The sequence below is a fragment of the Oryzias latipes genome, chromosome 16 (assembly GCF_053564925.1).
Source record: "Oryzias latipes strain Hd-rR chromosome 16, Olatipes_Hd-rR_3.1".
Classification (NCBI taxonomy): Eukaryota; Metazoa; Chordata; class Actinopteri; order Beloniformes; family Adrianichthyidae; genus Oryzias; species Oryzias latipes.
In genome coordinates, this window is record NC_136252.1 from 24,752,338 (window position 1) to 24,776,375 (window position 24,038).

Below are 24,038 nucleotides of genomic sequence, written 5' to 3' on the forward strand. Positions count from 1 at the left end.
TTTATGGATAATTTCAAAAGACTTGTAGTACCCTGGAATATATTGCTTTTTGCTTAGGATTGTGGGGAATTTATTTACACGCTGAAAGCAACATAGCAAGCTTTGATTTTGTAATGCTATAATGTATGCTTTTAATGGTTGTATTCATTACTTTTTTACATATTTCTTACATTTTTCTAAAAAATGTAGCTTGCTCGTGATTATTAATTTGTTCTTTTTAATTAAATTGAGTAAATTCTGAGAAAATTGTGTTTCTGTTTTATCAAGAAAAATGAATGAGAAAAAAAGGAACAAACTGTAAAACTCCCCTAATTGCATTAAAAGTATAGCCACTTTAATCTGCAGCCTGGTGAATGGGATAAACAAAGCTCAGCAGTAAATCAGAAAGTTTAACAACCAGAATAATGCCGGATACTTATCTATTTTCGGCTGTCGTGATTGGCTCCCGAACGGTCAGGCAATCACTCATTGGCTGACACTTTCCTGGGGGGCGGGACTTTGACTCTTCCAGGTAGGTATGAAAGAGAGATATATGAAAGGCGGCGAGTAAAAACAGTAGGCAAAGAAGATGGCGTCCAGTAAAAAGGGTGGAGAGAATGGCAAATTGGAGCGAGGTGTAAATGGAAGACGGTCTTCTAAACTCAAGGAGGGTCCAGTGGGTGAGTTTTTTTTAAATCTGTTTTGGTGTCAATTCGTCCTTGCTGTCCCCCCCCCCCCCCCCCCCCCCCTCCTGCTGACGTCGTTTCATCCCGCTAGCTTGCACATTAGCATCAAAGTTAGCAATACCTTTACAATTATCCTAGCGGACTGTCTCTGTATTTTAGACACTCGACTGTTTTTCTCCCCCCCAAAGTGAACATTTTCTCGTATTGTCAGAGTCTAAGTGCGGGTTTAGGTCATAGTTTTATGAGAGTAGTGCCCCTACTCTCTCTGTCATGTCTACAGCTGCGCCCCCGGCCAGTTAAATCATATCCTGACAGACTGGCACCTATGTTCACTTCGCGTTCATCATTAATCATTCACGCTTTGTTTCCTTAAATTTTAACAGCAGACGATGACGGGACCCTCCTGAGCAGGTACTTGAACATGCATCACGAGGGGGAGGGGCAGATTGAGATTAGGAGGTTTAATCTGCAAGTGTAAATTATCAATGGGAGATTGGTGTTTGTCATCGTGCTGAACTCATTATACTGCCATTGTTGACCTGTGCGCGTGTCTGACGTCTTTGTGGTTTGCGTCATTGATAATGTTCTAGGATGACCCAATTTGGCAAATTAATGTCCTGAAAAGACCTCTATCTCTTGCCATAGATGTTATCCCTTTTGTTTTTTTTTATTTTTGCGTAACTCATTTAATCAAAAATGCCTTCACATACTAGGGTTCTTTAGGTTTGCTATTCATATCATAGTAATAAAACCAGGCCTAAAAGATTAAATTTAATGTTTAGTTATTCCTAATTTACTTTATTTACAACAAGGTTTGTTGTTAGAATAATCTTTTAGATCGTTGCGTCAACACACAGATCTGAGCTTTGTTGTGAGGGTGGGGATGTGTTGTCTAATTGTTACTGGTTTCCTGTTTTGTGAGTTTGTGGTAATATGACAGAGCAAATGTTGGTGATTTGATCTCATAACGTAGCCATACACCTGAGATATGAAAAACATGTGCCACACAGAAGTTCATCGCCCTGTTAAAACCTTTGCTTTTATAGTGGACGTTAAAAAAGGGCAGCTTTTATTACATGCTGTCTCATCATCTTATCTTACTGTGACATGATGTCATTTATCAAAAATGAAGCACCAAAGGGAAAAAAAAAACACATTTATAACACAACTCTCAATCTGGGAATGGTTACAAAAATAATAGAAAAGCGCCTCTCCTCAGTTCTGCTGTTGTTTGTCTATTTCTGGATGTGGGTGAGAGGTCATGTTTCCTTTCATAAAAGGCCACAGAACAATCATGTGTTCTATTAACCAGAGGAAAAGTCCTCTGTAAGGTTCTGTGCTTTGCCGTAAAAATGTTCTGTACTTATGTTTGTAGATCTTCTGGATTTGCTTTGTTTTAAGCTGTTTTGTGTGTTTGTGTGGTTGTGTTTTTTTTTCTTCTTCTGTTCAGCTGAATCAAAGTGTTTGATACAGAATTGTAACGTCAGTTCTGCAAGGACGCTAAACAAACAGCGGTGCTCTATAAAACACAGTCTGCATGTGAGAATTGCAGGTTTTGTGAAGAGGCTTGTTTAAACAGGGGTGATTCTTTTCAGACGAAAAACATAAAAACATCACGTTTTTATAGTTGAGCAGTAAAGAAAATGTATTGGCTTTCACTGAGGGAACATTCACAGGGTTTTCTTTTGTAATAAACAATTTCTACTTTTTAAGTCAATAGCTGCAAAAGTAAGAAGAAACCTTTAAAGCCTAATTGTAAAAAATAGATAAATTCTATAAATGTAGCCAGTTGCATGCAATTTTTTTGTTTAAACTAAGATCTTATAGACGAATTAATTTAAAAACACCTCAAATTTGAACTATTTCCCCCTTGTGGCTCCACCTTTGCCTGAATTCTTTTTGTTGTTTATGAGTTGAAGGTCAGGATCTCCTCCTGGCTAAAAAGACCAATAACAGAACAGTTCTTCATCACAGAAGCTTTGCTAACCAGGTCAGGGTTGATTGTAAATATCAGTTTTTATTAAATGGGAGGGACTAACTGAAATAAAAAAAAGGGAAGGACATTCTCCAAAATACTTATGATAGAATTTGTTGGAGAAACTACAAGGTAAGATCTTAAAGACGAGAAAGCCTCAGCGAGAACCGGAGAACAGTTGTCTTTCTCTTCGTCACTCCTCCTGAACACCTGTCTCTCATACCTGTCCTCTTTTTCTCCACGCTCTCATTGCTTTCATGGAAGAGGAGACACAGACTTGGACCAAGACTTAAACTCAGATGCTGGTAAACATTTTGAATTTTTTGTTGTTGTTGTCGTTTCACCTCCAGGTTAGTGACTCGGACTCTGCAGAAAACATTCCTTGAAAAGTTATTTCTCCTACTTCTTCCACATAATTTATTCACACCTTCATAAATTTCAAATACAGAGAGTTCAGGTGGAGCTTTATGGTTTCAGTGAACAAGTTTTGGTGGTGCAACAAAAGAGAAATATTACATTCTTTAAGAAAAGGTGAGCTGACAGGCATTTTTAGGGGAGTTGTCATTCCTTAGTGGCTGAAGTGGACTGTGTTGATGGTTTTAACAGATAACAGTTTTTAAACGCTGATTTGCATTATTTTTGTTCTTCACATTGGTAAAGTTGTCATTCACATGATATTTTTAAAGGTTTAAGTTTAAAAGTGCACGCTGAGTGACCAGCTGGCTTAACTGTTTTCATTTGCATACCAATTTGCATTTGATACGTTCTCTGGTGTTGGGTAGCTATAAAACCTGCTGTTTTGATTTTTGTAGAGAAGTTTTTTTTACGGTTTTCTCTTTTAATTTTCTGACTCAGGTTGCTAAGATTCATTCTTAGGATTCTTTCAAGAAATGCTCCATTCTCCAGTGTCTTTTGCTGATTTGTACGTGCTTAAATGTTTGAATTTAAAGTCATAATAAGCTTTCACACACATGAATATCTCTAGTAGACTAACCCACACCAAACTGCCATGGAAACATGTCAATATTTCAAGAATGCTTGCATTTATTTTGGCTTTATCAAGGTTGGATTTTGTTTTGTCTTGTGCTGCTCAAAAATAATGTGTGTGTGTTAAAAAAAAAAAAAGGTTTTCATAGTTTGATTTAAAATTCAACAAAGACCGGCATTTCTAATTTCTGGGTTTTTGGAGCCCTTACCCTGCAGGTTTTACAAAATGGACTGAAATGATCTAAATGTAGCTTCTATGGAGTTTGGTGAGATGACTATGAATAGGTTGTGTTCCAGTAAAGATGGAAAACCTGCAGGGCAAAGCTGTGACAAAAAAACAACAAAGCAAAATAGATGTTTTGATGGTTGATGTGGAAACTTTAGTCTCTATTTCAGCTGTTATATTTGAATCTGATTTAATGTATTTTTTTTTTCCTCTTCAGTACACATAATGATAAATATCTTCTTTCAGTTGCGTTTGACCCTCATTGCAAACTTTTATGGACTCCAGTTTTCTATCTTGAATGTCAGACAAAATGTGATATTTGTCATTTCTGCATTATTATGACCTTTGACACAGTATCCCACTTCCTTTTTTCTTATCCCCTAAAACATCACTTGATTTTTGGTTAAAAGAAATATCTGTACTGTTTTGTGTTTTCAAAGAGGACATTTGCATATTTTTTCTCTGATGTTAACCCAAAGCCTCTTTTAAAGACACTAGTTAACTTCAGTCTGTAAAAGAACACATACATCAGTGTTTTCTAAGCATTCTCCCTCCCATAACCCCCTCTCATTCTGCTTATATTTCATCATCTGTGTGCACACTTTGCCTTTATTATTTTTGTTTCTCGACGTGCACAGTGCCGCAGCACAGTCAGTACCAGCTGCTATGGAAACTTGTGTCTCGGGTGACTCGGCGTAGGAACACAGCACAAAAACTTGACTCCTTCTGGGTCAGAGGGCTAGAACTTTACTCTACATGAGGGCAGAGATGTGAGAACACTGGAAAAAATGCACTCTGCTGTGTTTGGTCCGCTCTATAACTCCCTTTGGGACTTTAATGTGAGATGTGTTTAGATGTTTTTCCCACTTTGTGACTAATCTGTTTGCTCCCTGCTGTGAACCGTGTGCACAGGGCGTCTGCTTTCTCTTCCTGTTTCATGCACGTCTGCCCAGATGTGGAGGGATTTGTCTGCTTAGCCTGGGTTTATATTTATTTATTACAAGGTCTGCATGACATATTTTAATAAGAAAGCTGCTAGAGTTTATAAGTAAGACAACTTTTTTTTTTTTAAATACAACTGACATTATCCCACATGACTTGACCTTTACAGCTGTTGGTTTTGACTCGTTCTTTGTTTTTAGACACGGACAGCTTTGTTCCTCTCCTGAAACCTTGGTTGTGCATTTAATCTTTCATTTCAGAAACCATTTTATTAAATTTATTCAATCTTGTTTTAGTATAAATTAATTGGATTTGATCTTGTAGGAGGATAATATTACCAAGGGAGGAGGTGTTCATCTTTTTCAAATTTTACAATGTTTTATATTGGTGCTTACTCTGTGCGCTACAAAGAGCTTTTTTTTCCGTGTCTCATCTGCTGTCCTTCTGTTTGATCTGCTGTCAGTGATGGACACCAAGGCGGTATTTGCAGCCCTCTACAGCGTGTGTGAAGAAAATGCCACGTTCTTCTCGGCTGGAGGCAAAGTGTCGCAGGCCGACTCAGCAAAGCGATTGGTCGAGTCTATGAAGCTGATTCAGGAACATGCTCGCAGCCTGGAACCTGTCATTTCTGGCTTTGCTGCCATTTATCATCACTTTGACTTTGATCCACTCATCCCTGCTAATGGCTACCGCTCTTTGGTTAAGGTAAGCACTGAAAGGTTTTTATTAGCTCAGATTTTTTAAGTCGGTGTTTTTCAACCAGCGTGCCGTGGGAGATGGTCAGGTGTGCCGTGGGAAATTACCCATTCACTGATCTAAAAACATTGACCATCTCCAGGATATCAGCTCTGTGTTCATCCAAACAGTCCCTGATAAAACACAGTGGTTAGGAATATGAAAGATCATAAAAAATTGTTTTCCTTGTGTCTATTTGATTCTATTAAAGACACTTTGATAAGCTTCGGCTCTGTTTTCAGAAAAGTCCTGCCCCTTTAACTGTCTCCACCAATCCATCTTGGAGGCTTAAGCATACGTAATCGGTCTGACCAATCGGAAGTGGTTAAAGTCTTCACTTCCTTGTTCCGATTCTGCTCATAAATTCTCTGTTCCAACAAAAATACCAGCTAGAGCTCGTCTTTAGCGTTGTAGCTTCCTGCAGGATCCGGTGTCTGACCGTGGAAAAAGTGAACAAAACAATGAAGCGCAGAGAAGCGAGTCTGTCGGCGATCTGCAGCAGTTTTGGACTTCATCTCCCATGATGCATAGGACAGTAGGAAGTGGCAGTGTCTCAGTGTACAACGAACACACATCAGACAGGTTTTAAATCTTCTAGTTGAAATCGGAGGTCAACAGTTTAGTTCTCCTTCCAGGTTTGTGTTTATTAACAGCCAAACATCCCAGAGTTTGGTCCAAGTCATCTTTCTAAGTGAAACACTTTTCTAATAACGTCTGGATTATTTTATATGCTAAACTTAAGAAGAAGAAATAACAATTTTAGAAACAGGATTAAGGTGAAATGGCCAACAGACAAAATTAAACTAAATTTAAACAATTGAATCTTCTAAAGAGAAATAAAATATTTTTGTAAAAGTTTTCAAAGACTTTATCTTTAAGACGAGAAAAACTAAAAACGTCAACATGTTCACTTTTTGTGTAGCTACAGAAAACCTAAATATGCTAGTTTTTTGTGTAAATTTTGTCAAACATATTGCGATCATATAATTGTCCAAAAATTACAGTTGCCTTTTCACCAACATTTAAAAAATATTTAAAAAATAAATCACTATTTAGAAAGAATATATTTGTTTTTTTGTAAGGTTAAATAAAAATGCATGTTGATAAACTGAAAGGAAAAAAACTACCACCAGGTTAAAATTTCAAATAATTTAGTTGAAAATTATTACTGAAAACTAACTTAACTTTTATTACAGCTTTAAAAAAATCAGCTGCAACTTCCAGCTTTTTATGCCACAATTATCACAAAAATGCATGTGAGATTGTGGAGGGACTGTCCATCAATACAGACTATAGAGTTTCTCCTTTTATAATTTTTGTATGCTGGTGTGCCGCCGGATTTTTGGCAAGGATGAAGTGTGTCTTGGCTCAAAAAAGAAAAAAATAACACTCTTTAATTCATAATCACATTTAATGCTGGTTACTGCTTGAAAAATAAAGCATCCACTATATCACAGTATTGTGAATGTTTCTTTGGAGAGATTTTACTTGTCGACCTTCGAGTTAACATTTCAAGGTCAGTACTTTGAGCTTGAAAGATAGATTTTTACACTGTCAATGTCTTAGTTTTGTTCCACAGCGGCAGAGTTTCCCATCCCTGCCGTATCTACAGGGTGTTATCTAGTGTGGGTATTGATGAGCATTACTCTTAAATTGGTGCAGCTCACCACAACCTAAGGAGTTTAGCAGCGAACGAGTGCTGCTCTGTTTTCTTGCCCCTTGATTTCCACATTTCTAATCCTTTTCATCCTTGTAAGACTGCTGTGGGTAATCTGCAACACCCCGGTGAAGCCGTGCGTTTTGTCGGTAGCCCAGATTAAGGCGTTGCAACCACAAATCGGTTTCTTTCTGAAAGTTTACCACACTAATCTTAATCACAAGTGCACCCAGAGGACATGTATCTATAATGAGAGCACAGGAGGAAAAAAAACTGCTGGATTTAAAAATATTTGTTTTTGAATTAAAAAGAAATATTTTTTTGCTATTTTCAGTCGTTTTTGCTTCTTAACCTACTTATTATCAGAGATGTTTCTACTTTTTTAATTTAAAATAGATAAGTTTTGAGTGGAAACATCTTTTACTTCATGTGTTTCTTCCTTTAAAACAGTGCTTCTCAATTATTTTTTGCCAGGCCCCCCATAGGAAAAGAAAATGTTTCGCGCCCCCCCTGACCCCCCCCCCCCCATAACCCCCCCCCCCCCACACACACACACAGACACACTCGCGCGGTGACAATACATCAGGTCAGTATCTATAAAATTTGTATACCTAAAATTGTATCTTTTAACACTAACAAAAGAAAAAAGCAAAATAAATCCACTTTCAACAAATATTAACTTTATTTAGCCACAGAAACCCTGTTCTAGTCTAAAACAGAAAAGAAGCTGAAAGTACCTGAAATAAAAAAAATCTGTCATTCCTTATTTAAACTAGAAACATTTTGACCAACTGAACCATTTGATGCTGAAAAAAATAATTCAATCAATAAATAATATTAAATCTAAATTGATCTGAAACATTAACACAGCAGCACCAATATATTTAACGTTTTTAGTCTGAAGAAATAGGTAAAAACGTGCTGATTTTTTTTCCTAAATGACGGATTGTTTATTTCTGATCTCATAAAAGTGCAGCTGTTTTCCTGCATTACCTGCTGTCTTTATGTCTGTCTGACACCAACTAAACCACAGGCAGACAAAGAAAACATGGATGGAAAATAAAGACACGTCATCAAAATGTCTACAATAGTTCATAAAGAATGACATTGTTAGCATGAGCTTAGGAATCTAAGGGCAGCGGTGATCTTGGGCAACAGGCAGCGGTAGCAGTGGTCCGCGTGCCCCGATTCCCCTGGCAGACAGGGCCCACACCACCCCTCCCCTTTCGTTCTCACTCGCGCAGCCGCGGACAGACAGAACAGACAATAGGAACCGAATAGTGGACCAGATTATTTTCCAAGCACTGAGCCGCTGTCACCGCTGCCCCCACGTTAAATTTGCGCACCGGACAAACCTGTGCCTAAAACCGCCACCACCGCGCGCCCCCCCTGGCATCGCTTCGTGCCCCCCCCTGGGGGCGCGCCCCACTATTTGAGAAGCACTGCTTTAAAAGAAGATCAACCTTTTTTTTCTTCTATTTGTAGGTGGTGCGTTGCTGCCTTCTCCACATTATCCACAAGGGGCGCTACATTGCAGCCAACCGGCGCAGCATCTTCTTCCGAGCAGCGCATAACGCTGGGGAAATGGAGGCCTATTGCAGTGCGCTGTGCCAGCTGCGTGCCTTGCTGTATCTGGCTCAGCGAATGCTGCATGACAACAGTCACGGCAACCTGTTTTTCCAAGACGAAAGTGGACTGAGTGAGAGTTTCATTCGGGAGTACGCATCCATGCACAAAGGCTGCTTTTATGGCCGCTGCTTGGGCTTTCAGGTAAAATGAAATGTGTCCCACAGTTACTAGACGGAGAAATGTGAGAATAATGATGAGCATCACACCTGAGCTAAACACTGTGATGAAGTTGCCGTCAGTTCTTTCAAAAATTTGTGGTTAGGATTCTAATGAAGAGGAGTAGGAAGCCAGGACAAAAAAATGATCCAAATAATCTCTGCCTTCCAGTTCTACAGAGAAAAGGAGCAGAGCAGCTTGATGGATGAAGGCAGTGCTCGACTTTCCCAGTCATTTCCTCTTATCTCACTTGATCTTAACGAGAGGTCTAAGTGGACAGAAGCCAAAGAGAGCAAAAGAAAAACTGATGAAACCCCTTTTCCTCATTAATTTATTATGTCTTACCCTCTTGGTGTTTTAAAATCCCTTCATCTGTTTCACTTTTTGTCCGTAGGATTGCAGTTTGAATCAGCTGTTTTCTCCTGTTTAAATAATTGAAAGCATCTCTGTGTTTTTTGCTCATTCCTCTCTCCAGTTTACTCCAGCCATTCGACCCTGCCTGCAGACCATCGCTATCGGCCTTGTTGCATTTGGAGAAAACTACAAGCGGCATCAGTCAGGAATAGGTCAGCATCATCTGACATGCAGCTGTAGCCTCTGTGATTGAGCCACATCGTTATCATTCATAGATCGTACTCATCCATCCTCATACCTCTTCCACATTCCTCCTTGGCCCCTAACTGTGTACCTTTCTTGATTTGTGTGTGTTTTGATTGTGGATGCTCTTTCATCTAATGCAAACCCCAAAGATAGGTTGTGTTCTGCTCCTTATAGTTCAGTTTTTTTTTTTGCAAATGCTAGATTTTGCGAAAAGGGGTTGATAGAGGAAGATGCAAATCATATAATGCAAACATGTTCTTCCTACACATGCAGCTATAAACATACAGCCTAAAAAAAAGAATAAAAAGATTAAACTCATTGTTTTTACTCTGTACTGCCCCACAGTGGACGCAAGCGGTATTGCACCATATGGTGAGTGCAGGTGCACTTGTTTTTGATGTAGTTTTATGTAGTGTGTTCAAAACAGATTTTGCTCCAAGTACTCTCATTACATTAGATTACCGTATGTGCAATTTGCGATTCATGATGTCAAAGTTAAGGTTTGTGTTACTTAAAAGCATGGCTCTTCTTTTATATTTTTATTTGACATTTTCCCTATAGAGCAGAGTCATTCTATTCAATATTCCTAGTATTAGTTTGGCAAGATTTTCTATGAAGATGACAACCTTACGGTTTGCTGTGGTTTTGTTTCCCTTCTCCATCAAAATTGTCCTTTTTGTTTCATCTCTTGGGCTCTACTACCCTCTTCAACCGTATGATCATTCCTCCTGATTTCTGTAAATGATTGCATTAGTTCCCCTGTTTATTGCCACTGCACATTACTCTTCCCTCCTCTCTCTATTTATTTAAAAATATACACATTAGTTGTTGGCCATGCTGTGTCCTCTCCATGTTTTTTATGCTAATGAATATCTCCTGCTCTCTGACTAGGTGTTGCTGCCAGCTCTTTCTTTACCTCAGGAAAATATGCCATCGATCCAGAGCTGAGAGGGACAGAATTTGAACGCATCACTCAGAATCTGGATGTTCATTTCTGGAAGACCTTCTGGAACATCACTGAGACTGAGGTCTTGTCGGTGAGTGGACTCTTAATTCTTCTTTCTCAGCTGTTTTACATATACCTGCTAAGAGTACCTTTCTGTCATAGTGCATTTTGCCCTACAGGCTATTAGCAATAATAGGGTAGGATTCAATTTATTCACCAGGGTTTATGTTTTATTCATTGGTTTTTTCCCCCCTCTTTAATGATTTGTTTCTCCATTGAACTTAATCTTTTTTTCTTTTTGATCCCTGTCGTCATGTCCATCTTTTCCCTCCAGAGTCTTGCCAGCATGACATCAACACAAGTTAAGGTGAACCGAGCCCTTTCTGTGCCCCCAGTGGCCTTTGACCTTCCCTTGGCAGCCAATCATAGAGCATCAGCAACCATAGCGCCGCCTTCAGCACACATCGGCATTGCTCCCATCCAGATGAGACTCATCTCTTATGACTTACGTGAAGGACAGGTACCTCGTTTTAATTCACCTCTACTCATACTTTGGAGGCGTTTTAGTGGATTTCAAATGATTGTCTGATTTGGATCATATATTATGGTTTGTTTGTTTTGGGGGGAAAAACACAATGTCCAGGGAAATACACTCTTAAAAAGCCAATCAGAAAGATTGAACTTTTACATTGAGAATGGGATTTCTCAAATTGCTCACCCAACATGCTGAAACCCTGTTTCCAGTTTAAGAGGTTGAGAAAGCTGACTTGGGTGGAGCCTGTAAATGCTTTGAAGCTCTGCTAAAATCGCTTTCAACAGTGGATCTTTATCTACTGGTTGTCCTCATGTCTCCTCATGTCTTTGTCCTTTTTTTTTGTTCCCAGGATAGTGAAACTTTGCTGTCAATGTCCCGTTCTGAAGGAGGGGCTATCTCTCTGTCCCTGGGGCTAAAGACCAAGCGCCTCCCGTCTTCTCCCTTCCTCCTGATCCATTTTCATGGTGGAGGCTTTGTGGCCCAAACTTCAAAGTCACATGAGGTACCATGCTACTTTCCTGCAACATTGAGTTTGACTTTTCTTCTCAGATCAATACACAAATTAGAGTAGGAAAGTTTATTTTCTATGGGAGCAAAGTCTGCATTTGTATTTATTCTTTTAAACACACTAGTTGGTATGAAATGATTAGTTGTGGAAGTGCTGCTGAAGAAAGTGAGAAAGCAATGTGTGATTTTGAGCTTTCAGATAAGATCCTTGGAGTGTTTGGTGCCAAGATGGATCCTAGATACTGAATGGCTGATAAACACACTGAGGTGTTCACAAAGAGTGTAGATTCTATTATATTCACTATATCTAAAATGTCAGGGAAAGTTCTCATTAGAAATATATAAATATATTGATATATTGCTTTAGCATCGCAAAAACAACATTAACTGCCAAGAATGGTCACCTTAAAGGTTTACTCACATTCTAATGTGAGTAAACATCTCATGTCAGCTTAAGGTACTTAACAACTCAAATAAAGCTCTTTGACCAATTGAATGCCGTTGGCCAATCAACTGGAGCCTTTTTACGTTAGATGCTTGTCTCCTATGTAGACAAGAGTCATTTGGAGCACAATAGATGTTGACTTTCATTAAAAAACAAACTGTTGTACTGAAATGGAAATGATGTATCAGTTGTTTTTTCTGTCAGAGGTTCATGTAACGCACGTCATATTGGAATCACATTGTTGATCACTAATATCGCACGTCTTCCTCCCATCGTGCAGCCCTAGTCCAAAGAAAAGCAGATGGGAGAAAGACAGCAGCAGGGTGAGGGGGTGATGGGGCCTTCTTGCCTTACCTCCTTCTGGCGGTTCACCCAAACCGGGATTTGAACCGTTGTGCAAGGGCCGTTCCAACATCCAAATGATAGTGTTTAGAGCTGTGCACCGATTCTGGTTGAAAGCATCTTTTATTTTAGACTCTACGCTCAAATGTTGTTTTCTAGCATTTAAGCCAGGATAATCCAGCCTTCTTTACCTTTGTGCCCTTTTTAATTGTGTTTTCTTATTTGAATTCACCCCCTGATAATTAAAGTGTTGAAAAGACGTTCATGACGGAAGGGAAAAGCAGTTACCCGTCTGTCTCTTCCTGTCAATAGTGTGACATGTAGCGAGGCTGTAAATCTCATTATTTTTCTAATTATTGCCTAAAAGCTCAACAGAAGCGGACCTTGCTGAGCTTTCTCTGTTTTGCATCTCTAAGCAAAGCTTGTCCTTTGTGTTTTTCATATAGAAATGCTTGCTTCTAATTATCATGGAAAATAATACATTTGTCGATCTGTTTGGCTTGAGAAGGAAACATTTAGGGACTAGATACTCATTGGCTTTAGATATATCTTTATTTTGACCAAGTTTGTGTCTTTGCTCTGTTTATCCTGTGCTGATTTGGTCATCTGTGGCTGTCTGCAGCCTGCAGCTCCAAGTCAAAGCTCTGTGAAACCATAAAGGACACGAACACCCTTGATCTGCAGCTGCAGGTACTTTAGGATGAGAAGGAGAAATCACAGAGCTGTCATGTTGAATTAACAGAATGGTACAACCTAACAGAAAAAGACTTCCTCAGACAATGATGGAAGACTTAGACTGTCTCTGTCTCTCATTCTGATCTCTTCTTCTACAGAGAGAAAAATCTCTGTTTTCTGAATATCTTACAAACCCAGTTTTTTTCTTGGCTTTTTGTCACTGTGTGGTGCCGCCAAAAATGTCTGAGTCTCTTCTGAGCCTACAAGGACTAAACTAGACATGTCCCTTTATTCTGTATGGTGCTTGCTGTTGGTTTTATTCCACAGCTAAGGGTTTTATTCAATCAAATTCAGTGTTTCATCGTTTATCATGGGTTACATTCTAAGAAGAAACTGCAATAGGTCAAATCTGCTAAGTAGTTAACTGTTTTTTTATATATTATATTATCAATGGATATATTCTAGATATTTGTAGGTTTTTAAACCCTCACTCACTATTTTTTTTTCAGACAAAAAAAGGAAAATTTTCACACTTTCTTAGTCGTTTAAACTCTTTAAATGTAAACCCTGGTTCAAAAATGAATCCAGTGTTCTAGAACTAAACTAAACATCTGATAGAGATCGAAGATTTGTGCAAGCTGAACTCATTCTGCACAGGGTGGCACAGTGGAGATTGATTGACAAGGTCAACAGCCAATCAGGATGCAGAACGCAATCCACACGGTAAAAAAATAAAAAGCATGCTAAAGTACTCTAAAAAAAATCAGAGGCCATGGAAAGGTGCAGCGTGTTTTAACGAGGGACCACTGTACGCAGTAATGCTGGAAAGTAGAGCTGAGGAGCTGCAGGTTAAGACTCACTCCAATGGAAAATTGTGTTTTTGTTGTATTTTTCTGATGATGGAGGACATTAGAATATGCAGAAAATTGCATTTCTTTGTATTTATTGGGACGCTTAAATGTGTGTGTATGTGAAGAAGTCCCAGTTTGTCACACCCCTCTTCTGTCCTCTGGGCCATTTGACTTTGCATTCAGCTTCTTTTATGCCAGCAGATAATTGTGAACTATCACTCACCGCCTGACTGACAGATCTGCCCACTGACTACCTGGCACTTTGACACTCATTGTGTTGAGTGTAAACACCAGCTTCATATTCTCACCCACACCTTTGGAACACTCAAGATGCATGCTCAGTTGTTTGTAGTTTCTACAGGTTTGGCCTAAAGACACAACAGTTAAAAGCTGGTGTCTTTCTTTTCCCCCCGTTCTTCCTGAATCATTGACTTGAAGGACATCTGCTGCTTTGGCTGTTTAGCTTTGTCAAAAAGTATAAAACATTGACATAAAACAGGAAAGACAGTTGTGTGTTTCAAGGCTGTTGCATAAATGAAGCCGACAACCTGACCTGAGTGTGGCAGCAGTTACCTATGGCATTGTGGGAGTCATTTTTGCATTAGCGTCCTTGTGAGCTCATCACACTTTCAGTCTGTGAGAAGTTGGACATGTGGGTCCATGTCATCACTGTTTGAATAGAAAGGAAATGGAGGTGACAGTCAGGGCAGTTCCCATTCTATTCCTTTCAATGGGAAGTGAAAAAGCAGACAGCTTTTGATTTGAAGATGTGTGCAATGTAATAACTTCACCCTAAAGTCTTTATTTGTGCGCATTTAGGATGTAGTTTTCCATTTCTACCTTTGTCCTCCTGTGCAGCCCTATCTCAAGAGCTGGTCCCAGGACCTTGGTGTTCCCATCCTGTCCGTGGACTACTCTCTGGCCCCTGAAGCCCCCTTTCCTCGGGCGCTGGAAGAATGTTTCTATGCTTACTGCTGGGCTTTGAGAAACCACCACTTACTTGGTACACACACACTTCACACTCTTAGCTCTACACCAGTTCTACCAGGTTCACAAGGGAAAATACAGGGAATACATTGAGAGGAAACAGCTGTTGGTGCCACTTTTGAGCCTTCTTTTGGTTCCTATCCTAAAGAAAAAACATCTCTACCCTCAACTGTAATCTTTTCTTTCTCTTGTTTAATGAGAGCAAATTTAAGAAAACAAGACTGGAGAGTACTTCAGTGAATTAGTTTCTTAGCTTTTCTAGTATGTGCATTTCTGTCCGTGGGGGGAGGTTGTGGTTCTTTTGAATTTTTGTCTATATGTGAATAATTCTGTGTTTAACATGTCAAAATGTTTGCATCAAATATAGTTAGACTGATGGTGGGAATTGATGAGTTTTCTTCTACACACTTCTTCTTTGATCACTTTTTGTTTATCGCGTTTTTTGAAAATCAATCTATTAATCAATCAAACATAAATATGGGAATGCCCAATAATTCCGACACAAGTTAGAGGGAATGTGTTTTCTTTGAGATGTATCTGAAAAGTACAGCAGAGTTTTGATGACTAATGTCAAAATTCCAGCTAAGAGGCAACTATTATTAGCAGTTACATAATGCAAACCAAGACAAAAGGCTTTTTTATCTTGTATAGCTTTTTCTTTTTTCCTCTCGACCTATATTTCTGTTGTCTTTTTTATTTTATTTTATTTTATTTATCTCTCTAGGATGGACTGGAGAAAAAGTGTGCTTGGCTGGTGACAGTGCAGGAGGCAATTTGTGTGTGACGACGTGTATGCGTGCCGCTGCCTTTGGTGTTCGGATGCCAGACGGCGTTGTGGCGGCCTATCCAGCCACCCTGCTCACAGCCTACGCATCCCCCTCCCGTCTGCTTACGCTTATGGATCCCCTGCTGCCACTCAGTGTGCTCTCCAGGTGTCTCAGTGCCTACGCAGGTATAAGGCTTTGTGTCTGTGTGTGTGTTTTAGTTTGTTGCTTTTCCTTCCAGTTAATCAGGTTATTCAGTAATATTGGAGACTGCTATTTTTGTTTATAAAACTTTTAATACAAGTTTTTTCTTTTAATTTAAAAAAATATCATATTTTATAGTGTTTTTTCTTGATTTGCTTAAACAATTCATGCTTGAAAATGCCCTAAATAAATGAACCTACTTGCCAGATTTGTATTAAATAGATATGCATTAAACTGGAGGATCATGTACTAAATGAATTTCTTTATTTTATCATTTACATTATTCATAAACTCTTGTGCACAGCTGTTTTCTTAATGGATTTTAGTGGATACAGTGTGTAAAACACAAACAAAACAATCTATTAAAACATAAACAAAACAAGCAAAGTCTCCTCAAAATCTACTTTTTAAATGGATACTTCAGACAGCAAAGATAACTCACGATATAAGCCTTCTTATTATTTTTGAAGAAAATGGCTTTATTTAATGCAGCAGTATTCAGATCCCTTCTCTCCAACTCTTTGTCCACATTTTGTGGTGTTTTCTCCAAAAAGTGCCAACATTGATGACAAAGTGCACATGAGGCTCAGTTCTCTTAGATGAGTTTTTGCTGTACATGGGAAAAGCTTTGCAGGAATGTGGAGGTGTTGAGAGAAACGGCTGTTGTCTGTGTCGTGTCTGCTCTTAATAAGTGAACAAAAGCACTTACTGGAACCCCGCCTGTGAGATTGTTTTTTTATGTTTCTATTGTCACTTTTCCATCTTTTTCATTGCAACTCATTTCTGCCTACTTTATTGTGTTTCTTTTTTTGTCGCCGTTGTTTTTCTTTTTTATTTATTGCTTGTGAATGCTTTCTGCAGGCAGCGAGCCTCAGACGGAGAAGCAGGTAGAAAGAGTGAGCACGCTGAGCCTGGTGAAAAGAGATACGGCGCTGTTCCTGCGAGATTTCCGGCAGGGAGCCTCCAACTGGATCCATTCCCTGCTGGATTCCAACAGAGGCTCGGCCGCCCCCAGCACAGCTCCAGAGACGCCCCCAGATACCACCGACACGCGTGTCGCTGGTGTGTATTTGTGCGAGTGCGAGGGAGTGCTGTGAAGTGGGAACATTAGACAAAGATGTGGGTGGCTTTCCTGTTTCAAAGTTTCCTTTCAAATCGGTCTTTGATCCCTTCTGTGTGCCGAGGCTACAACCGAAAGGTATGTGTGTAATCCTTTTTCCCTCCTTTGATCCCTTTTCCGTGATTAAAAAAATAAGCTTCTAGGGAGGGGTGTGAATTTCCAGTTCATGCTTGGAGTTGTGGCAAATAGGAGGTAAACCATTATCAAACGATTTCTAGATCATGTTTGTCACTTTCCACATTGAATAGGTTTTTTTTGGTGTAATTTCAGCGTTCTCATTGATTGCCCGTGTGGAGGTCACTGGTTTGGATTTTGGCTATTGCCTCTCCTTGTGTTGCCCTCCTCCTTTCAGTTCTGTCAGTTCCCTTCGTTAGAATGGGTGACCGTTTCTCAACTGTGAGCTCAATCTCATCAAAGTACCACAGGTGGGCGTCTATTGTCAAGACCATCACAGGGCTGAGATGGCTCATTAAATATAAGGGGGGATCAACAGAACTCGGTGAGACCAGCTTCTATCTTTGCAGTTCTGTTTTGACAGCTCGGGGCGTGCAGCTGATGGTACTTTTATTATTTTATTTTTTTTCAGTTACTTCCACCCACCTCTTCTCTCTTCTGATTTGTAATTTGCATTTTAGGCTTTTAACTGCTGGCTGTCGACCAGAGGACAAACATAAGGAAACGAGATGAGTGACTCTGTGACTTAGTTTTATTTTGGTTTTCAAAAACTTGAATGTGTTGCAGAAACTGTCCCGTTGGCTGTCGGCCACTCATTAGGCAGTTTGATGAAGTAACAGAGGAATTACTATAGCGTGATGTTTGCAGATGTGAGAGCAGGACAGTATTCCCCCCGTATTTGCAGGGGGACCAGAGACGCCTGCAAATACGGAGAAGCACCCATAAAGTCTGGCTGTGGGAAATCAGATGGTTTTTGAGTTTTCTAGGGTTAAAAACCAGCTGGTGCACGAGCACTAAACCTCAAAATGCTGGCAATCTGGTGCTCCCATTGCCTATTTTCTTTTTCTTTTTTTAAACAAATGTTTTCCTTTTCTTCATTTTGTTTTCTAGATACAGTAAGGAAGAGCGTCTCCGAGGTGTCCATCTCATCTCCTCACGCCGACCCTCCTGTGCTCCCAGAACCGGCGGCGCTTCCCAACAGGAAGCTGTCTGTTAAAAGCAAGACTTGCCAGGACTTGAGGCCTCCCAGCAGCTGTGTTCCCGGAGCGCCGCCGGTCTCCGCGCACACCGTATGTCACGTTTGTTCTTGTTTGCATTTAGATTGACTTCTTATCAGCCGGCATTCTCATCCAGAGGGTGTTGAGACTGTTTAAAAGAGCAGGAGCTGTTGCTTAAGTCTGCAGTGAGCTGGGAGCCGATGTGTGAATTTAACATGTGATTGTATCATGAAATCTCACTTGCCTCATTCCGTACGATCACTTTATCTCTGGTGTCACACAGCTTACATCAAAGAGATCTGCTGTACAGCTGTTGCCTTTTTTAAGAGGTTAAACATTTTTCTAGCACAGAGATATTTTGGGTCCCCTATCGCATGATGCTATCTATCTGCCTTTCAGCAATGCGCATGTTTGACTTTGAACCATACTGAGATTATTTCAGCCATCCCTCACAAACGGATTAGGCTGTAAAATGCTTACAGGAAATCCAAACTTTTGGGCTGTGTGGGCCCTGGCAAGGCGTCGCAGATTATCTCCTCCTTCGTCTTCTCACATGCAAATCGGATATTTTCCTAGCTTGTGGGAAAAGTCGCGAAGAGTTTTAAGAAATTAGTTTTGGTTCTCCTTCAAGAAATCAGGATTACTCTGCTCAAAATATAAGTTTTCCTCACTTTTGCTTAGACTTTTTTTTTGCTTTTACAGAGAATTTCTGAACAGTTTTCTCTCATCATGTGAAGTGGATGCATGCAGACGCAAGCGAGCTTGCAGGAAAACCTTGTATGCCTTAAATATTGATATTTGTCTATTTTTTTCCCCCCGTGTTTAGATAGAAGATGTAAGCTTCTTCCTCTTCAAAGAAACGGACCCCAATATCTCCCGCGACCTGTCCTCAGTGGCAATACCGCCTCCTGCTGCAGAGGAGGGAATAGAGCTGCAGCACCCCAGGGAGTTTCCTTTGGGATTCGAGCCTCTGCGCTCGGATCAGTTTGCTGAAATGAAGTTGCAGAGTTCTCCGGTGTTCAAAGATCCTTTCTGCTCACCTCTGCTGGCTCCTGACAGCATGCTGAAGGGACTGCCACCCATACACATCGTGGTAAGAGGGCGCACGAGCTTCAGCTTTTAGAAGAGGCTTCTGACAAACACAGTGTCACCAGTGGAGCCCAGCATCCCTGCCTGAATACTGAGATTTTAGATCTGCATGTATTTCATAGAAGATTCCACGTGACTCTATTAAACGCTGGGTTCTTATTTTTCCACAGCCAGTTGTAACCGGTTATGACAAACAAAATGTACACATTTAGGGGTTTATATTGAAATAGGCTGTCATTTTAAGTAATAAAACAGTAAAGTTCTTACATTAAAAGCTGAAATGAAAGAAAATGACGCATGGATTTGGTCAAGTTCTAAATAAAAGTAGGTTAAGCTAATCATTTGGCGTCACTCTGAGTGTTTTACATGGAGACTGAGGCAGAACTGATCAAAAACAGGATCCTTTTGTAGATTCAAACAAACGATCCCCCACAGCACATTAGAGTTTGAGAGGAAAAGCAAAGTCTCCTCAAAATTGATCTCTAGAGATTTTCCGTGTTAACGGGTGAGGAGAGGTGACAGCCCACGCCTTCCTTTGAGAGGTGGAAACCATGAAAATGGAGAATGTTGGAAGGATTTCTTTTTGTTAGTCAGCCAGTCTGGAAAGAAAGACGAGTGCTGCTTTCTTTTCTTCTCCTCTCAATTAAGATTCTTGTCGTGTCTGAAGGGAATTTGCTTTCACTATTCTTCACCAGTTTTTCCTCATTGCAGGCGTGTGCGTTGGACCCCATGCTGGATGACTCCGTGATGTTTGCCAAGCGTCTGAGGAGCGTAGACCAGCCTGTCACTTTATGCGTGGTGGATGACCTCCCCCACGGCTTCCTCAGCCTATCGCAGCTCTCCAAGGAGACCAAGGAGGCTGCCAATGTTTGCGTGGAGCGGATTCGCGCCGTGTTTTTGCAGGACACGCCCCCCGAGCCCCGCAAGCACCGCAAGCTGGAACGGACCGATAGGGGTGTGTCGGCTCCTTCTGGCGAACGTGGTTCTCTTCTTGTGGGCTCCATCGAGGAAGAGGAGCCCGCTGTGGGCAGAGAGGCTAAATCGGCTGTGGGGGAGGACTCAGTTTCTGTGACGGCTCAGAATAACACTGACGCTGGGGGCGTTGGTGCTTAAATAAAGTTGGATTAAAAAAAAAAGTGACCTTATGTCACCCAAGGGGGAGAGAGAGAGAGGAAGAGTAAATGAAAGTCAGACTGAAGTTAGCATTAATGAGAGAGGAAGACGACATCCTGGAAACCAAAGGGGTTTTGTTTGAAAGGCAAAAAAAAAAAAAAAAAAATGTTCTCTTCCTCTGTTGCACAGCACCAGCCTCTTGTCATGCACCTCATGTCGTCGTCCCCCCCCAAAAAAAACAGACTTTTTAAGAAGACGCTTGGATCAGAAACCAGCACTGACTCACCGGCTGCAAAGATTCTCCTTGTTGTTCAGCAGTGGAATCTCCAGCAGAACGTTCCCAACCACTTATTCACATCCAAGCGTCTCTAATCAGATGATGGGGGGGGCACACACACTATATGCTCCCGTGTGGAGTTCTCTACATCAAAATGGCCACTTGTTCTTTAGGGATCCGCCTGAATCCCACTTAATAACTCCAGATCGTGTTCTCCGTGGATGCTAACTTTTCCCTCCAGTGGAAAAGTTTAGGGTGGAAGTTTCCAGACTGACGGGTTCCATTCCCTTTTTTTTTCTTTAGAAAGCTGACACAGTTTGAATCATTTTGTGAACTATGCAGAAATATCACATTAATCATTGTGATTTTCTTTTTTTAATGATTTCTGTCTTTTGTCAAGCACAAGCTTTATATACTCTAACTTTTTCTGTCTGGTCTCGATGTTTATTTACCTCTTTTGATGTCGGCTTTAATTCCTAACCTTTTTTTTCTTTAATATTTACCAGAAGTATGTAAATATCCAAAAAAACACTCTGTTCTCACCTTTGCCTTATTATGCCTCTTGCAATATCAACTGGAGGAGTGTTTATTAGCCAAGATGCGTTCATTTTTTTTACCTTGCAAGTTGTCAACTTTTAATATGTCAAGAGTGAAAGCAGGAAAATGACAAAGAGGAGGAGAGGAAAGCTCTGCTAGCAATACGCATTTCAGACTCCACTGCACTGATTTCCTCACATCTGTCACATCCATCCTGGTGTTGCTTTGCCCTCGTGAAGGAATCACTTTCCTTCAGCCTTGGGATTTCTGTTGTCTCACTCACACCCCCCCACCACCACCACCACCACCTTTATTTCTTGTAATCCAGGTAGTGTCGAGCAAAGTCGTAAACCCTCCATTCTACCACATTTGGGTGCTACCGTTTTTTTTCCCTGCCTTTGCATCAGTGGAGGGCAGTCTGAGCTTGTTGCCATCAAAGCACTTTAACCATGTCCTTCAGTCCATACATGAGGTCCAACTAAATATAGTTGCCAGCGACGCTGGCTCTGTCCGTTGCCCTGCCTGGTAACAGCTAGGGTTGCCAGATCTGCAGAGAAGCTGTGTGAATAGGATTTAGCTGACACCCTGGAGAGCAAAATTCCGCCCCTGTAGAAGCAGGATTTGAACAGCAGTCATGCTTCAGGATTAGACCAAAGTGTTCTGTCAGAGTCACGAACTTACTGCTATATTTTTAGTCTGTTTTTGGGGGTGAAAAAAAGAGGAAAAGGAAGTTCAAGCTGTGACTTAGACTGGTCGGATGCGTGATCTCACTTCAACAGCCGTATGTGCCAACCGTGCACTTCTGCTGCACTTGGTTTGTTAGGCAGTGCAAGTTTATTTTAGGGTCAAGTTTGTATTCCACGTCATTGTTTGTGGGTCACATCGAGTGTGTGTGTGTGTAAACTCATAGCGCCTTTGTGAAGCAAAAAAAGCACAAACCGCACTTTACATTAGAGGAGCAACAGCTTATGTATTCAAGCATTGCCTATTATGTACTGTGGATATGCTACACCACTGCAGATGATGGACTGCAAAGCAAGCTGGTCAACTTTTTTTTTTTTTAAACTATGAAACATGCTGGCTTTTGTATGAAACACTCCTGTTGACCTGTCAATCATCCTGTGACCACTTAAGAGTTTTTTTTTTCATTTTTACCCTTTTGTACTTATGTAGTGTTTTTGTCATTGAATGCAGAAACTGTGTTTTCAAATGTTGACAAGTTTGAGCTGAAATAAGTATTTTAGTGTAGATTTGACTCATTGACTGTATATGAGAACTGGACTGAGCGCGTGAGACGTCACCCATAGAACATGAATTACTTCCAGTTCCTACAAAAGGAAGGCAATTCAGGCGCCATTTTTGTCAATATGGCAACCACTCTCACCAATCAGAAGTAAGCTTGTTGGGACTAAACCCCTACCACTTGAAAGCGGGCTACACAAAATCTGCGAATCAAGAATGGTTTCTCTGACAAAAACATTGACCGAGTTATAGTTTATTTCTCTATTGAAGGATTTTGGCGTCTTGGAGCCAGTGGGTACTTCCTGTTTGGAACACCAGCAGGGGGGCCTCACTCAGTCCAGGTCTTTTATACAGTGAATGGTTTCACTGTTGCTATTTCATAGAACTTGTATGTTTAAAAGTTATGCTGCTGAAGGAAAAAAGCTCTTGTGCACATATAGAGTTTCTAGATTGAGTAATGTTTTCACTTCAACTTAAATGTCATTTCAGTCCAGCGGTGCTTCCAAGACTCCGCCTCTAAAGCGTGGCAGCATGTCTACTAAACAGATTACACGTTAGCATGGTTTTTCTTCCCCGTGTGCACGTGCGCTGTTCAGACACTGCCAAATTAACAGCATTCACTAATTACTTTGTCCAGAAAGATGGAATTCAGAGGAAGAAATAACCAAATCCTTTTTGTGGGGTTCAATGACGCATGTGGAGAGCCGAATGGCTGCCAGTGGACAGACGACACACTTGAGGTGAAGAAGAAACATGGCAGTGGCTGTGAGTCATTAAGCAGATGATGCTCTGTTACGCGTTTGAGGAAACGTGAATGAAATGTTCTCTATTCACGTGCACAAAATAGCTTTATTTGAGCTTGATCAAGTATTTATGCAATAAACTCAACCCACTTTAGCTTTTCTGTTAAAAGTGCTGTTTATTGTTGATCCAAACATGTTTTAAAAACACTTTACAGAATATTAAAGAAAGGCAACCCTACTGCATGGTGCACACGCTGCAGTATTTTAATCTAAAATATTTCATTTTAAAAAAACAAAAACCTCATAGTTGGGAGTCTTAAGTTTGAAAGAACCAAAAACATGGATGTTCTCACAGCAGATGCTGACCTTGCTGTTTCACGTGTGCTGCTTTCATTGAAAGTGCCGCTCAGTGATAACCTGTACATGCAAACGTTGGAGAGAGAGTAAGCCATACTGTAAACTTGTATACTCCATGTTTTTAAAATGTTCCTTTGTTGAAAACACCATAAGTGCAAACGTGAATAAGAATGTATTCTTGCAGAAATTGTTGGTAGACTCATTTACTTTGCCGGTTGCCGAAAAAAAACAACATATCTGATGCACCAAGTTTTCTTTGGATTTTATTTAAATAAACATACTCTACCATAAGTCCTGCTTTCGTCTTCAATCTCATGGAAATAACCATTTTAAAGTAAAGAAAACTTGTTAGCATTACCGCATTTTTGGCCTTTCAGGATTGTATTGGTTAGACGAGGTATAATTCTGGACAATTACACTTAAAAGAGATAATGTTGTTTCTAATCCATAGCAAGATGTTGCCAGCCTGTCAGTTTGCTCAGATTTTGGACAAATTGTATAAAACTATTAATTACATTTCGATACATTTGAATACAAATGTGAATGTGTCGCATTGTGCA

General features: G+C 40.3%; 1 protein-coding gene across 10 annotated transcripts; it reads left to right on the plus strand.

The window, feature by feature from the left end:
• The first annotated feature begins 485 nt into the window (after nucleotides 1–485).
• On the plus strand, nucleotides 486–23,769 carry lipeb (lipase, hormone-sensitive b). Of its 10 annotated transcripts, none has more exons than XM_020710276.3 (16): nucleotides 486–659; nucleotides 1,049–1,076; nucleotides 2,905–2,945; nucleotides 5,259–5,500; nucleotides 8,673–8,957; nucleotides 9,448–9,538; nucleotides 9,918–9,944; nucleotides 10,464–10,609; nucleotides 10,853–11,038; nucleotides 11,403–11,555; nucleotides 14,732–14,876; nucleotides 15,585–15,812; nucleotides 16,690–16,890; nucleotides 18,014–18,192; nucleotides 18,947–19,213; nucleotides 19,921–23,769. In XM_020710276.3, the coding sequence occupies exons 1-16, from the start codon at nucleotides 569–571 to the stop codon at nucleotides 20,320–20,322; spliced, it is 2,712 nt and encodes a 903-aa protein (XP_020565935.1). In that variant the 5' UTR covers nucleotides 486–568; the 3' UTR covers nucleotides 20,323–23,769. The 10 variants fall into 10 exon arrangements, with proteins under 10 accessions (XP_020565935.1, XP_020565936.1, XP_011483821.1 ...); XM_078933592.1 differs by having other exon boundaries at nucleotides 500–659; nucleotides 1,040–1,076; XM_020710277.3 differs by lacking the exon at nucleotides 9,918–9,944.
• The last annotated feature ends 269 nt before the right edge of the window (nucleotides 23,770–24,038 follow it).